At 40.3% G+C, this 14,012-nt stretch overlaps 1 protein-coding gene across 4 annotated transcripts in view; it reads right to left on the bottom strand.

The window, feature by feature from the left end:
- Nucleotides 1-14,012, bottom strand: part of SMG5 (SMG5 nonsense mediated mRNA decay factor) — a 73,733-nt gene that overhangs the window by 33,579 nt on the left and 26,142 nt on the right. For all 4 annotated transcript variants that reach the window (XM_078854806.1, XM_078854804.1, XM_078854803.1 and 1 more), the window contains one exon: nt 8,973-9,164. In XM_078854806.1, the coding sequence (XP_078710932.1) occupies nt 8,973-9,164 (192 nt within the window). The remainder of the gene's footprint in view (nt 1-8,972; nt 9,165-14,012) is intronic.

The raw sequence follows: 14,012 nt of genomic DNA, 5'->3' as shown, positions 1-14,012 counted from the left end.
AAGAAATGAATTATTGCTGTGGCATGAAATAGATATGACATTAATCACAATCTGCATCATTGCACCAGCAGTAAATGAGAAAGCGATCATGGAAATGGCTATCTTTAGGGAGGAAAACAGCCAACGCTCACAACGTTTTAAACATTTTCTATTGGCGCAAGTGAAATTAAATCCAGGTTTATAAAAACAGTATCGGCCATGGTGTAATGAAGACGTACATCAATGCCACATTGTTGCATTCCGTTCTCGCATAAACATCCCATCGGCCCCTCCAGCCAATCCTCAGTAACGCGTCTGTGCCCTCCTGCTTCCTTGGCACAGTCCCCCTGTCACCACTTTTATTCTCGTAGTTTCAGGGGAGGGGCAGTGGTAACAGGGGGTGGGATAGGGGTCCGAGGCGAGCTGCATTGGGGGGTGAACGCAGGCTGGGTGGTGGTGGGGTTATGGGGGTGTGTGGAAGGATAGTTTTGGGGGGGGGGCATTGTGGAAGGGAATGTGGTGGGGGACACCCAGGCCGCCCCGTGGGTCGATACAGTGGGGGAGCGAAGGACAAGCGTGTCGTTGGGGCTGGGGAGCTGTCATCGCCTGGCATGTCGTTACACGCGGCAAGCCCTGCGTCACCCGCCCCGTGTACTCTCGGTTTCATTTAACCGCCGCTTGGCAGCCGCCTCGACAGCCCAACCAAATCCCTGAGTATGCAAGCCCACGAGTGCCATTTCCATTTTTACTTACTCAATAATTTATATTTCAGTTTATAGTATCGGTAATCAATGTGGTAGGAGGCCAAAGTAAAAAACCATGAATTAAAAACTCAACCTGTTTGGGCCCAATTAACCCATCGTGCCGTTGCAGTGTTCCCCACTTCACCCTCATTGTGAAACTAATCAGAGGATGCGGGAAGAGATGCAGAGAGAACGAGCTCAAGACAGACGGGAAGGGAGAGACACACGCACATGGAGGGGGTGGGGAGGCGGGGGAGAGCGATTTACGTATTTGCCAACCGTGGCCACGTGTCAGTCACGCTGGCTCGCAAAACCGTGCGCCTCCCAACCATCTCACACAGCCAAAGGATAAAATTGAAATCACAATAAAGGTCGTACACAGGACAGTAAATAAAAAATATACAGTACTCTGTGTATATGTACACACACAGAGTTATAGAACACATTGTATTCGAACATTAATAATTCACAGACCTTGTCATTCCACTGTAGGATGAAAGCCTCTCCCCAGTCCATGTGGTCATGGCGGTTGTTTGACCATACTGGTCAGTGTGGGTTGGTGAAGAGGTGCGGAATGTAGGGGATAGGGGGCAAGTGGCCCAGGACCAATGCAGATATTAATCGCCACTGGTGTTATCTATGGCTGAGAATCAAACCCAAGTCACTGGGTTGATATCACAGTGCACTAACCATGAAACCGCATTTCCCCTTCATATCCACTGTACACCGTATTGCTTTGTTCCCCAGGTCACCCTTGTAAAATAGACGTATCTCACAACAGGCCCTTGCCTGGTTTAAACACAGCATATAGATGAATATTTTATTATAAAACGTTTTATTTTACCAGGTAAGGCCCACTGAGCTATATAGTTCTTTTTCAGAAGCGACCTGGCCACAAATTATAGATAGCTCAAGAAAGTGGATTATGTGGAATTTATATCAGCAGCCAAATGCTCTTAAAATAATGTATCTAAATGTGGAGGGAAAAACCGGAGGACCTGGAGAAAAATCCGAACCACCACTGGGAGGGAGAACATGCAAACTCCAAATATACCGGCGTTAGTCAGGATCGAACCCACATCCGTCCTGTATAGCAGGCGAGGTACTGATCATCTCGCCACTGTATATGTTTAATTTTACTGGTCTTTATAGGGCTTGGACTCCTTTAATTTACCAAACATACAGTATTTGCCATGTGAGTGGCTAATTAAGCATCGATATATGCTATGTATGATTGTATCATTTGTATGCTGTACGTATTTTTAAGTTAACGCTTACATTAGAGAAGCGGTGGCAAACATTTACAGCATTTGGGCATGAATGTCATGTTGCCGGTTTGACTAGATTAAAAACAATGGAAAGAATTATACATTTCAACTATAGATAATTTTTTTTTGCTATTCTGTGGTTGAGTATATATTAATATAAATATAAAACGTTTAAATGAAAAAGCATTAAAAAAACAACCCTGAAAATATTCTTGGTTCTTTTGGTAAAGTCACATAGATGGGAAATAATAAAATAATAAAAATTACACTTTAAATAATAAAAAAAATTATCGCAACGTTTCGGCCACAACGCAAGCAGCCGTCCTCAGGTGAAGAAACAGAGCTGTCGGAAAGACAGCGTCTTAATGAACACTGCTAAGCTTGGCAGCGTATTTTAAGCTGAAAAGTTATACATCTGTATCGTTTTCCTGCGAGGTATTCTTCCAAATTAGGGCTGAACGATTTGGGGAAAATATCTAATTGCGATTTTTCTGACAGATATTGAGATTTGATTTGTGATTACATTTTTTTAAGTCAAGCTTCAGTTCAATATTCACTGTGTAATGTATTTAAAACATGTGATGGAGCACTACCATATGATACCATCAAAATATGAACTACTCTATTAATTCTAATGCGCGGCTGAGAACTTAAAAGAAATGAATTGCTTCCAACATGTATTTATATAAAAAAAAATGTAATTGAAATAGAACAATCAAACATAGAACAATTGTTAAGTTAAATAAAGTTAGAATAATAAATTATAAATCTATTCCAATAAGTAATAGGACTTTTCAAATCGCAAAAATCACAGCCTTTGCGATTTGCTGATCTCATTGTTTCAAATTGCGATTTCGATTTGAAATAGAATAATCGTTCAGCCCTATTCCAAATGTAGTACATATATGCCAGGCACGTTTAATCTGTTGATATAAATGTGGCTTTTGTATAATTAAGACATTCAATTAAACTACTGCAAATTATGATGAGCATATTACAGCAAAATTGTCGGGGTTTGGGATTTGCATTTTCCTATAAATTATTCATGACTTGCTAGAATAAAATACACATTTCCTTTTATAGCTACACAGTAATGTAAGCGCAGATCTCAGAAGCCGAGTCTCGACAAGAGCTGAGGGGTGATGCAGAGGAAAGCACTGGGGGCATCTCCTCTTGGCTTTTAAAATTAAAATGAGTCGATGTACACTGTGCACTGTAAAAATGGCAAACCTGGCTGCGGCTGCTTCGTTACCCATGACAAACCATCATCACTTTTAAGGGCAGAAGCAAACCCTGCTCTTCTAAGTGTTCCCATCATGCCAGGCCCAGCAAGTTGAAGCATAATTATGATCAGTTTCCGCAAGTTCGAGGTTCAAAACCTTGGACCCATCCATGCTCTGGGCTCAAAATTGCAAGGTCAGAAGTTCAATCGCTGTCAGGTGGTCTCAGGCCATTATGCCTTCAGGGTCGATAAAACGAGAAACATCTGCTAAACCAGCAGCACCATCTGTTGAAACTGAAGTCAACATGTTGAACTTCTTTCGCACCATATGTAGCCAACCGTGCTATAGCACGGTGATTATAGCTCTCAATGTGTTTTTTAAATGTCCTGTGTTTTTCGAAATTATGTCCAACGTCTGGGAGCTTTATCAGAGCGCCTAGTACATGGAGTGAAACGTCAAACATCTTGAACAACACATGGTACAACCAGAAAACACATCAGAGCCATACAAAACAATCACGAAAACCTATGCTGCAAGACAGAAATTCCCGTCATAAGAACATGGATTTTTCACCACTTGTTAAGGACCTCCACTGCCAATGAAACGAAATGTCCCCAAGGCTCATTTGAGTACGCAGACGCTTTGACTTGACTCTCAGATTATTACCCAGCGTCTTCGTACTGTAAATCATTTGTTGCTATAACAACAATGACCAATACAGGATAAATAAAACCATAATGATCAAGCTATGTTATTAAGAAAATTAATCCCAGCTTATTGTTTCAGATGGGCATTACTGAGTGCTGCATCCAAGGCTCCGGGCAGCACTCGATGGGCTAGAGTGGGTGTGGAGGGCCGGAGAGTGGGTTGTTATTCATGTTAATAGGCTAATGATGCTTATGGGCAACAGGTGCAAAACCTAATTGTTTACTTCATGTCGATTATGATTCCACAAGAAAATCCTTGAACTGGGAGGTAGGAGCCCGAAGATGAGAGGATCATTTTTTGTGGCGAGTTATTATGGCTGTACACTCTAGTATAAGAGACACGCCCAATTTGCGCAGTCAATTCTATGACTCCCATAAATGTACAACTATTTTTGTCAATCCACTGGTGAATGCGGGCCCAACCATGCTGAGGTGTCGTTGGGGTTATTAAACCACAATTCACTACGCTGGTCAGTGTGCGCTGCCAAAAAGGCAGCGAACATAGATGTGGTAATACCGTACAGTACAACAAAAACATTTAACTGCATGCTCTCCCACTGCTCATAACAGAGCACCACTGTAGCCTGTAATACCTGATTCATGGATATGATCGCCCATCCATGCACTATACAGAGGTTCACCGTCGATTCCTTTCAAGATCTGATGATATTGGGTGCATGACAGGTGATTTGGCCATAGGAATTACTCTGGTATCTCCACATATATTTTTGCAGCCTGATGTGTTCTTTTTAACCCTGCAGCATTACCACTCACTAGAGATAATGGAGTTCCACTAGCACAATCAAGAATCCTATCATTTATAAGTTACACATATACATGTAATAAATAATTCATGTTCTTCTGCACAATATAACTGATAATGAATCTCAATAGACTCAACTGATTAAATAAAGGAAATCAATCAATGCATAATTTGTGTCCTAAATTGACGGGTTAGGGCAATGGAGCCGCACTCCTGAGCAGTGCCTCCCACCCCAAATCTGTGGAAATATAAGGAGGTCACTATTAGAGTAAAATTATAATTTCATAGCAATTTGGTCCTCATTTAGTTAGTTATTAACTGTCCATTCTCAATTTTAACAGATAAAATAAAACCTCGGTTGAACACTTAAAAAAATGAAAAGCAACGTTCTAAATGTTTCACACGAAGCAGCAAGATTAAAAAAACCATGGTGCTCTACTTTAACTTAGGGGCCGCCAGAGTAATTTTAGTCACTGCTGGTGAATATTACATTTCATTGTCATAGTGCCCATGCACCACCTATTGGCCACTGCCAGTGTATGCAAGCACATCTGTGTTTTCAACAACGCCCTGTTGATAAGCTGTTAGTTTTAACTCCCACCCACAGTAAATCATCAACCTAAATATGTCCTTCATCAAATTAAGGGTCAGTGCTGTACTGCACCAACACTGCAACCCCATTTTGGGTTGAAAGGTCAAGTTATTAAACTACGAAATTGGCAAAGGCACGGTATTTTCATCAGCGGAGCTGCTGATACGGATATTAAATTCCCTCCCTCCGCAGACTTTAATGGGTAATTCACGAGCAATCTTATCAGCCGCGGGAAAAAAACATAATTATAACTTTAATCAATAACATTAGCCTTGTTGGTTTTAACGTCCTACTGTATAGTGTGCTTTTCTCCAAAGCAAGTGGGTGTGCTCGGGTGTCTGGGGGCATGCTATGCAAACAGCTTCTGCACACATATAGCTAGATATGTGATAACGTGCGCCAATGCAGACGTAAAACGATAAGAGCCGTTACATGACCTGCTACGGTAAACAGACACAAACAGACCTGGCCCAAGAGTTTAGCAGCAGGCAGGTGCAGTGTATTATTGTGGCAAAGTGGTCAACAATTATCTTGTTTGTCTTTTGGACAAACTAACCCAAACGCACGCGATATGTGCCATGAGTCTACACTAATGATATAAATCAACAGGCATCATGACGTGGGTATGACTCTTACACAAGCACACATATGTGACTGATAAAATACCCAGAAGAACATTTCATTTCAATAATTTTATCCGTATGTTTTGAGTTCCTGGAATTTATAAAAGATCAATTTCCTTCTTCACTTTAAACTGTCACGGGGTTAAATGTTTTTTGTGCCCAATCCCTTATGGCTGTGATATTTACCAATAACTCAAGGGGTATTGTGGGACCATTTATCTGACATTCAGCTCTAAAAACATAAATTAATAACCGTGCCATGTTTTACATGCAGCCAGCGCTGTAAATAATTTGCTCTATTTGTTTATCTAAAGTGATGTCCTTAAATAAAGTTTACATACATATTTTGCTTCTGTAGGTAGATCATGTTTATATATGTAACCGTATAATTTACTGTGGAATATTTATCTGTCGAATTCAGTTTTCATTGTAAAAGGCCCAAAAAACATAACTGTGCTTACCGATTGGATTCCACGTACAAATTTTGGCTGGCAATGTAATGCAAGGGTAACTGGTATGGACAGATAAGCATCATCCTTCATCGATCCAACAAAATACTGACAAGTATGTGCTGGTAACTAGCGGGTCACAGTCCATTGTATTCAATGTACAAACTTCCATACAACTGGCTTTAAATACCATCATTAGAAACATTTGTATGCATAAGGTACTTTGTAATGAAAAAACGGTTAAATATTAAACTGATGGCAGGTTCCAATAGGTTAACTTAAAAAACACACACATTGTCTTGTTAAAACTGACAGACGGTAAAACATGGATGACACAAACCGGCGGTAAGGCACATTTTTAGCTCACCAGGCATCTTACTTTATATAGTAATTCGAAATGCGAGGGGTTTTCTTATTTGGGGGGAGGGGAATGAATGACAAACTGTACGAACAAGAGAATGGCATACAAGAGACCAGGCGAGTTGGGGTGAAGTGAAAAGCCGGAAGAAAGAACGAACACTGCAACGGTGCTCGCTTCGTGAGCGTAACACCGGCGTGCAGAACTCAATTCGCCTCCGCTGCCACCGTGATGCGCGCACACAGATATTCTTTCGCATCAGCATGGCTCGCAGCGCATTTGTATTCAAGCAAAAGGGACACACTAATAGGCGGCCTCTAACAACAATGCAAACAAGGGGCTCAAAACCATCACCTGGGCCGCATGAAACAATTTAAGCCTATGTCAACAGCAATTTGTCATGCTATTTACAGTACCAATATTGACTCGCGGTCCACGGCTGGGCAATGGGCCCAAGTATTCGTTGCTCTGTTTGGTTAACATTACAGACAGCAGCAGAGCAGCCTGTCCAAACAAAGGCTTAGGAGTCAACAAGGCATTGTTACCAGGCTAAACATGTTTGCCTTTGGCCAACTCCCATCTATGTCAACACTCTCAAAACAAATGTGGTTCACCTTTAAAATTTCTTGCCCATAAACTTAAAGTCTAACTCGGCAGTTCGCATTATTTTGCTTAAGGTGTAGATTGCGAAACCGGTTGTTATCAAATCAAACTGCCAACAGTCAGCTCTGACGTAAATTTAGCTTTCTGTATTCTTGTAATGTGTATTTAATTTCTACTTGACTTAACTTAAAGGAAAGCAAATAAAGATTTGTCATTGGTCAAAGATACCTACAAAATACACTGTACGACAAAATGGACTCCTGTGAATTAAGAAATTCCAGATATTAGTTGCCAACATCTTACAAATATGTTTATATAAACATACCTTTATATAAAATAATGGCTAGTTCACCCTACAATGCTGACATGAGAATTTCATCCCCAGCCACACCCCATCAATTTTATAACAAGGCATACGCACATGAGCTTGCTCATTTGGGAATTTCATCCACTGGCAACATTTCACTTTGTCAGTATTTTCATAAAAATGCTGAGAGGGACTAGAATACAGAGCCCAAAATGGATACCGTAATTGTCAGGGCTATACAGCAACTTTGAAGAAAGAAAAACATGCGTGCCTGCACACAAGCCAACCATGATGTCGTAACAATTTAGTAAAGGTTGGGTGAACAGTTAAAGAGTTATTTACAAAGACAGCCTGAGTGTGTACAAGAACACACATTTGAATATGAAAAAGGCCACGGTGGGCAAAAGGGGGTGATTAAAACAAAATACACCAAAATAATTCTAATTACGCTTCAAGTCTGGGTTTTGGTGTTTCGGATACGGGGGGGGAAATAGGACAAGTGGAGATTTTCTTGGCAGGTGGAGAACTAAATTGTTTGGGAAAGCGGATGTGTGTTGGCAAGTGTGGGTGGGTTAGAGACGGAGTGTGGCGATGTCCCTCCAGAGCAGTGACCGGTTGGGATAAATTAAAACGCCATCTAATAATCTGTTTCGCTCCACCATCAATTGCAAAAATCAGGATGGGCACATACATGACAATATGCATATTTTATTGACTGATATTTGATTATGTATCTACTTGCATTTTTGTTATTGCATGTAATCCTTGTGTTAATTAAGCAGTTTTTGTTTCGCCTATAACTGGGTATTCCTTGCAAAAAACACAAGAAATCTAATTTGTCGTGAGTGTATCAATTACTTTTATTTGAAATAGTTAATAAAAATTAAATAATGCAGGTTTGAAATGGGGTCCACTCAGATTTGATTCATGCAGCTGCCAGGTAATACCGCAGGAAATCACTAAAGTTTAAAAATTCTGGCTGTTAAGCGAGTTTTAAACACCCATTGGCATTTACAAGAGCCAGCCTTTGCCACCCAAGTCTTATTATTAAAATAAGCTCATATAAAGCTCGAATGAGAAAAAGACCACTTAATTTCATCAGAATTGTTTTACTAGTTTAATGGAAATGAATGTATCTATTAATATTACCCGATGTTCTTATACGTATTTGACTCCCCTCTTCTTTCGATTTCCTTCTCATTCCTCTGGCAATATTGCATTTTTAGGATGAATATTGAAAGTGCAAAACCGAAATCATAAAACCTAATACAAGTCAATCCCTCTACCTGCCCAAGCAAACCCAGAAAAGTGGAATGAGAGGCTGGAAACAGAAGAGCAAACTGGAAATGCAACTCACCATCTTAAGCTGCATCTCAGCTTGCTGCATGGCATCTTTCACCCCGGTGTCTTCTCCCGTGCAGCCGTCTGGCTCCACGGCACTGCTGCTCCCCAGAAAGATGCTCAGCTCGGTGCTGTAATGCAGGACGCCCGTGTTGAGCGCAGCAAAGTGATGCCCCATGCATCGCAGACATGCGGCACGCACCACAGTCTGGAGGGATTGAATAATCATCATCGTCAAACATCATCATCATAATCTGTATGAAAAAAACTAATCAAAGTCAATTGATACAAACATCTATTTTGCAAGGGAGTCCGAGGTGCAAGAGAGATATTTTCTGCAACTCGTTTAAGGGCTGTAAACTACTTTACCATCATAATAATCAACAATCACAATTAACATTTCCAGTATCAGCTACCGTTATAGGCAGTATCACTTATATAGAGATGATGTCAATGATGGTCGTGAAACATTTCCATCTTGTGGTTATGCACATCCAATGCAACAGTTTAAATATTTTCAAAATTTGTTGAACCCAATGGGATGTGTATGTCTTCAGTGAAAGGTTTAAGATAATTAACGTTTGAAATATAACTATTTTCTTTCATGAAATGCAATAATGACAAAATAGATCATTTTTATATTTGAAATAACCTTTTTGTATATATTTTGGACCCCCGTGTTAGAACGATTTAGATTTACATAGCGTCTAAATACAATTATGTCTGAAGATGTTGGACATAAGAGACTTACAGCTACAACTCCAACAATCATAAATAAAAGTTCCTCAGGACCAGTCGATGTCTGTCATTTTTGACAAAGTGAATTAATGTTCAAAAGTTCCCATGAAAATGTTTCTGCAGCCAATAGGCCAGTTCAAAAAATAAATGCAATAAATATAAGCCTTCATGCCTGTCCAACTTTTTATCTCCTACTGCCTTCAGCTTGTAGCCCTGGACAAGCCAAAATGTATTTGTTGAGCTGTGCAGCAAAAAAAAATCGCACTCAAATTACGATTTGCTAAAGAAAAATATTTATACAAGGCTTTTTGCAATGCTTGAAAAAGACCTAATAAAATTCATACAAGATAGGTGTTGATAGAATTAACTTTTAGAATCATATGAAACAAAGTTATACTCAGCCTGCCAGAAGAGGAAACAAAACAAGGATGTTTTTTCTACATAAAGCACTCCTTTACATGGCCCATTGCTGCAAGCGCCTCGTGGGCTGATGAGCAAGGGTAGCACATAAATAAAACATCTCGCCTCAACTCGTGTCAATCGGCTGTGTCTATTGGATTACACACCCACAAAAATACGTATACAAAATATATATTGAAGAGCACTTAGGAGCAGATGATCATTAGCCCTCCTTCCCCTGTACCTCTGTGTGTCTTCCAAATACGCAACCACCTAGATATCTAGCCCCTCTTTGTTAACATTCTCGTGATGCATTGGGTTTACGACAGCTTTAGCTGGCAACGGAACACCAACCCCGTTCACACCATGCAAAACATTTTTTTTCTCAAGTCTGAGAGCGTGAAACATGCAGAATGGACAGAGGCAAGCAGAGTGCCCTGGCCCATGCAATGGCAATGGGTCGCGTTCCCTGGCTAAACGCTGCTGTAAATTTCACAGGAATGACAATGCTCTCCATTGTCTCTGTCCTGCAGGAGGCATTTTAATTTTCTGGCAACCCAATAGGAATAACCATAAAAAATTGGAAACCGTAGGTGCTTACAAGGAGCCTAAACATTTATGAAAACATGTCCTAAAAATGGGACGCGTTTTTTTTTCAAGTGTCGTCTGTCTACCATATGCACCAGCGCAATCCATTATGCAATGTGTAGCGTCAGAGTTACAGTTATGGGTCAGAATCTCAGAAAGGTTACGAATGAGAGTGGGCCATTCGGTCCATCGAGTTCGTTGGGGCAGGAAACCACAGACAAACGGGATGGCAGTCAGACACCAGTGCCAACGATTGCCGAAGTTCTGTCGTCTGCCAGTAGGGGGGGAAAGACTTGCTATGGTATAATCCCAATTGAGAAATTTGCAGGGATCTTTAACGTCCACTGTTAAAACAGACAGCGCATATTTTTTTACGGTTAACACACCCGCAGTATGAATCAGGGCAGCTGTTAGATTCAAACCATGAAACTCTACAACAAGCGGGGAATGCGCTCCCGCTAGGTCATGTTTTTTTAAGTGGTTAAAGATCACCTGAACATCACCTGTCTTCAAATCTTCACGCCACTGCTGTTACATAACACTGCTCTCATATTCAATTTGTTACATTTACTTTCGCAAAGACTACTACCTTCCTCTCAACCTTCCATCAAGTTTAGCACTAACGGAAGTCTTTACTTCAACTCTACTGCTTTCAATGCCTCAATGAACATTTATGTTCGCCTAGATACCTCGTATATTTAACTACCGTGTTTGCTTCCATAAATATGTGATAGTCTTTCGTTCTTTTCGCTGCACTCATTATAAAGACAGACAATTCTTTGGACTTTGAAGCTCTAAACACAATAGTGCACTGCATCTTCCCACGGTTGACACTTTGAGACCAGTGCAACACCTGTTTGCCATTTGTTAATGCAGTCCATTTGATGTTGCACGTCGATAATGCCGCACGCGGTTACTCGTTGTTGCTTTATATAACCAATCCCAAACGAAGCGTGTTGGACGACACTAAAAAACACTTAATCAAAAACGAGGTCACGGGGACATGCACAGAATGCAGGAGACTCCACTCAAGTGTCTGGCTTTAACGCACCCACTGGCCCTGGACAAAGCACCTGCCACGCGGACCACACTGTCAGTTGAGCCAGTGATGATGGCAGGAAATTCACGTGATACGCACAGCAACCTACATGCGTCACAACCTCCGCACGGCGAAAATGTCACTATCCGGTCCAGGTTTTGTGATGCGTCCCCAGCCATACAGAACCAAGAGCATCCTTCTAAAGGAAAATACTCCTGTTCCATTCCCACTCATCCACAACCCTGCCTTAATACTAGAGGTCCCTGACGGTTGGTGACAAGTGGGCCTGAATGTCAGCCAAAAGGGCCCCCACACTCTCTGGTTACAAGTCGCCCCGACGTAACTGCTGACGTGAATGGAGACACTTTCTCAGGTCGTGGCAGCGTGTTGTAACTCATCTCCAGTTATTTGTGCTGCTCTAAATTTCACACCATTGCCCAGACCAGCCTGATTCCCCCGTGTGCTTTTTAGCACCAGATGCATTCCACTCTCGATGATTTATAGGGCAGCCCTTTAGGGTAAACAATGCCATAAAGAGTCTTTTTACCCTGCAAGACATGGTGTAATTATAGCCAAAGCATTGAAGGTGTCATTTGGCAATCTGGTGCATATTCAGCAAAATCTGCCGAGAGAGCATGAGGTAAACGTTAAAGAAAGAATTAAAAGGGTTGTGCAGCAATTGACATTTACAGGAACTTGTATGCATTAGTAGACTGGTGTTTAATGGTCACAATCTCAAAGTATCAGTAAAATAACATATTTGCATCATAATATATAGACATCTTAATACCAACATTACTCTGTTCAAGTATTATATGTGTTAGTGATGACGAACCATTTTGGATGGTGAAATTATTATTTAAAATTTTTAAACATTAAATTCGATCAGAAAACCAACCAGGCCTGGTGCTACTTAATCAAATTTGAATAGGAATGAGCCATTATTAGATCATCGTGAACCCCAAGCATACCAAGACGATTCTTGCCCATGATTGTCATGCCAGAGAAACCTATTTCCTGATCATGAGGTCAAATAGCAAGGATGCAATTCTGAAAGCTTCGAATAGAGGTCACTCCTACATTCTTTGACCCTACAATGGGAGATATTTTAGACTATGAGAGGTGCAACAGTATGGGTTCATCAATTAATAATTTTCAAAGCTCACAAAACAGGCGTTGAATAGTACACAAAAAAAATCAATGTTCTTTAAATGGGTATATTATATGTAATGGATGAATGTGACCCCTGCAGCCACTAGTGGCCACTAAATTCAAAACATTGCTTTAGAACTTTTTTATTTCATCATTATCCCAAATGGTAACAATCTATCAAAGCCTCGGGAAAGTGAATCATTATACTTCTAAGTAAAGCAGTCATAATTATTCAAACTACATTTTCAGAAGAGCTTTCCACTAATATCTAAGAAGCATATCTTTAGGTAAGCAGGCGCCTAAATATAAATTACTAAACTATTGGCATATAGCATTTTGTTATATGGTTTAGGCGTGTGCTACTCATTGCGCAAATGCCATACAGGTGTCATGTATCACCACATTCAGTTAATTTTGTGTTTCATCAATCATCGCGTCACCACAGGTGGTAACGTGGGGTACGATTAAGATTTTGACTTAAAACTTTCGTGACTGCAGGAATTCATATTCTTGGTTCTTTCGGTAAAGTCACGCAGATAAAAAAAAATTATACAAATAAAAGCAAAAAACCACGACGTATCGTGACTTTACCGAAAGAACCAAGAATATGATTGCTAAGCTTGAGACTTTACAGAGATTAATTTTAACAGTTGCAGCATTTGCAAAGATGGGTTTTGACAGTATTTTGATTTAATAATCATAATTATATTTATATAGCGACTTTCATACAGGATCTCGAAGCGCTCTACAAGACAACAGCAGCCAACACGAAGCAAAAAAACTACTTGTGAAAACAATAAACGAATGCTAAATTACATTTACTGAATTAACTAAAAGTTAACTAAAAGAATAAACATAAGTGGATAAATACGTTTTGAGACGTGTGTAAAAATGTCAGAGATCCTGAGATCTCATGGGAGAGCAGCCCAGAGACTGTGGGCTCCACAGCAACATCTCGGTTGCCCATTGACTAAAGCCCTTATTAGTAATCTTTTTTAAACAACCTTGAATTTTAGTGGTAATATAAAAGCAATCAATGATGCATAATGTTCTGGGTGTAGTATAGCTGACTCATGATGCAATGTACTAACATTTAATATTTAACAACACTGTAATCACGTAAACAAATAGATTTTTTAC

Source organism: Lampetra fluviatilis, chromosome 3, assembly GCF_964198595.1.
Source record: "Lampetra fluviatilis chromosome 3, kcLamFluv1.1, whole genome shotgun sequence".
NCBI classification, from domain to species: Eukaryota; Metazoa; Chordata; class Hyperoartia; order Petromyzontiformes; family Petromyzontidae; genus Lampetra; species Lampetra fluviatilis.
Note: the sequence above shows the minus strand (reverse complement) of the source record. Positions and strands in the feature narration are given on the sequence as shown.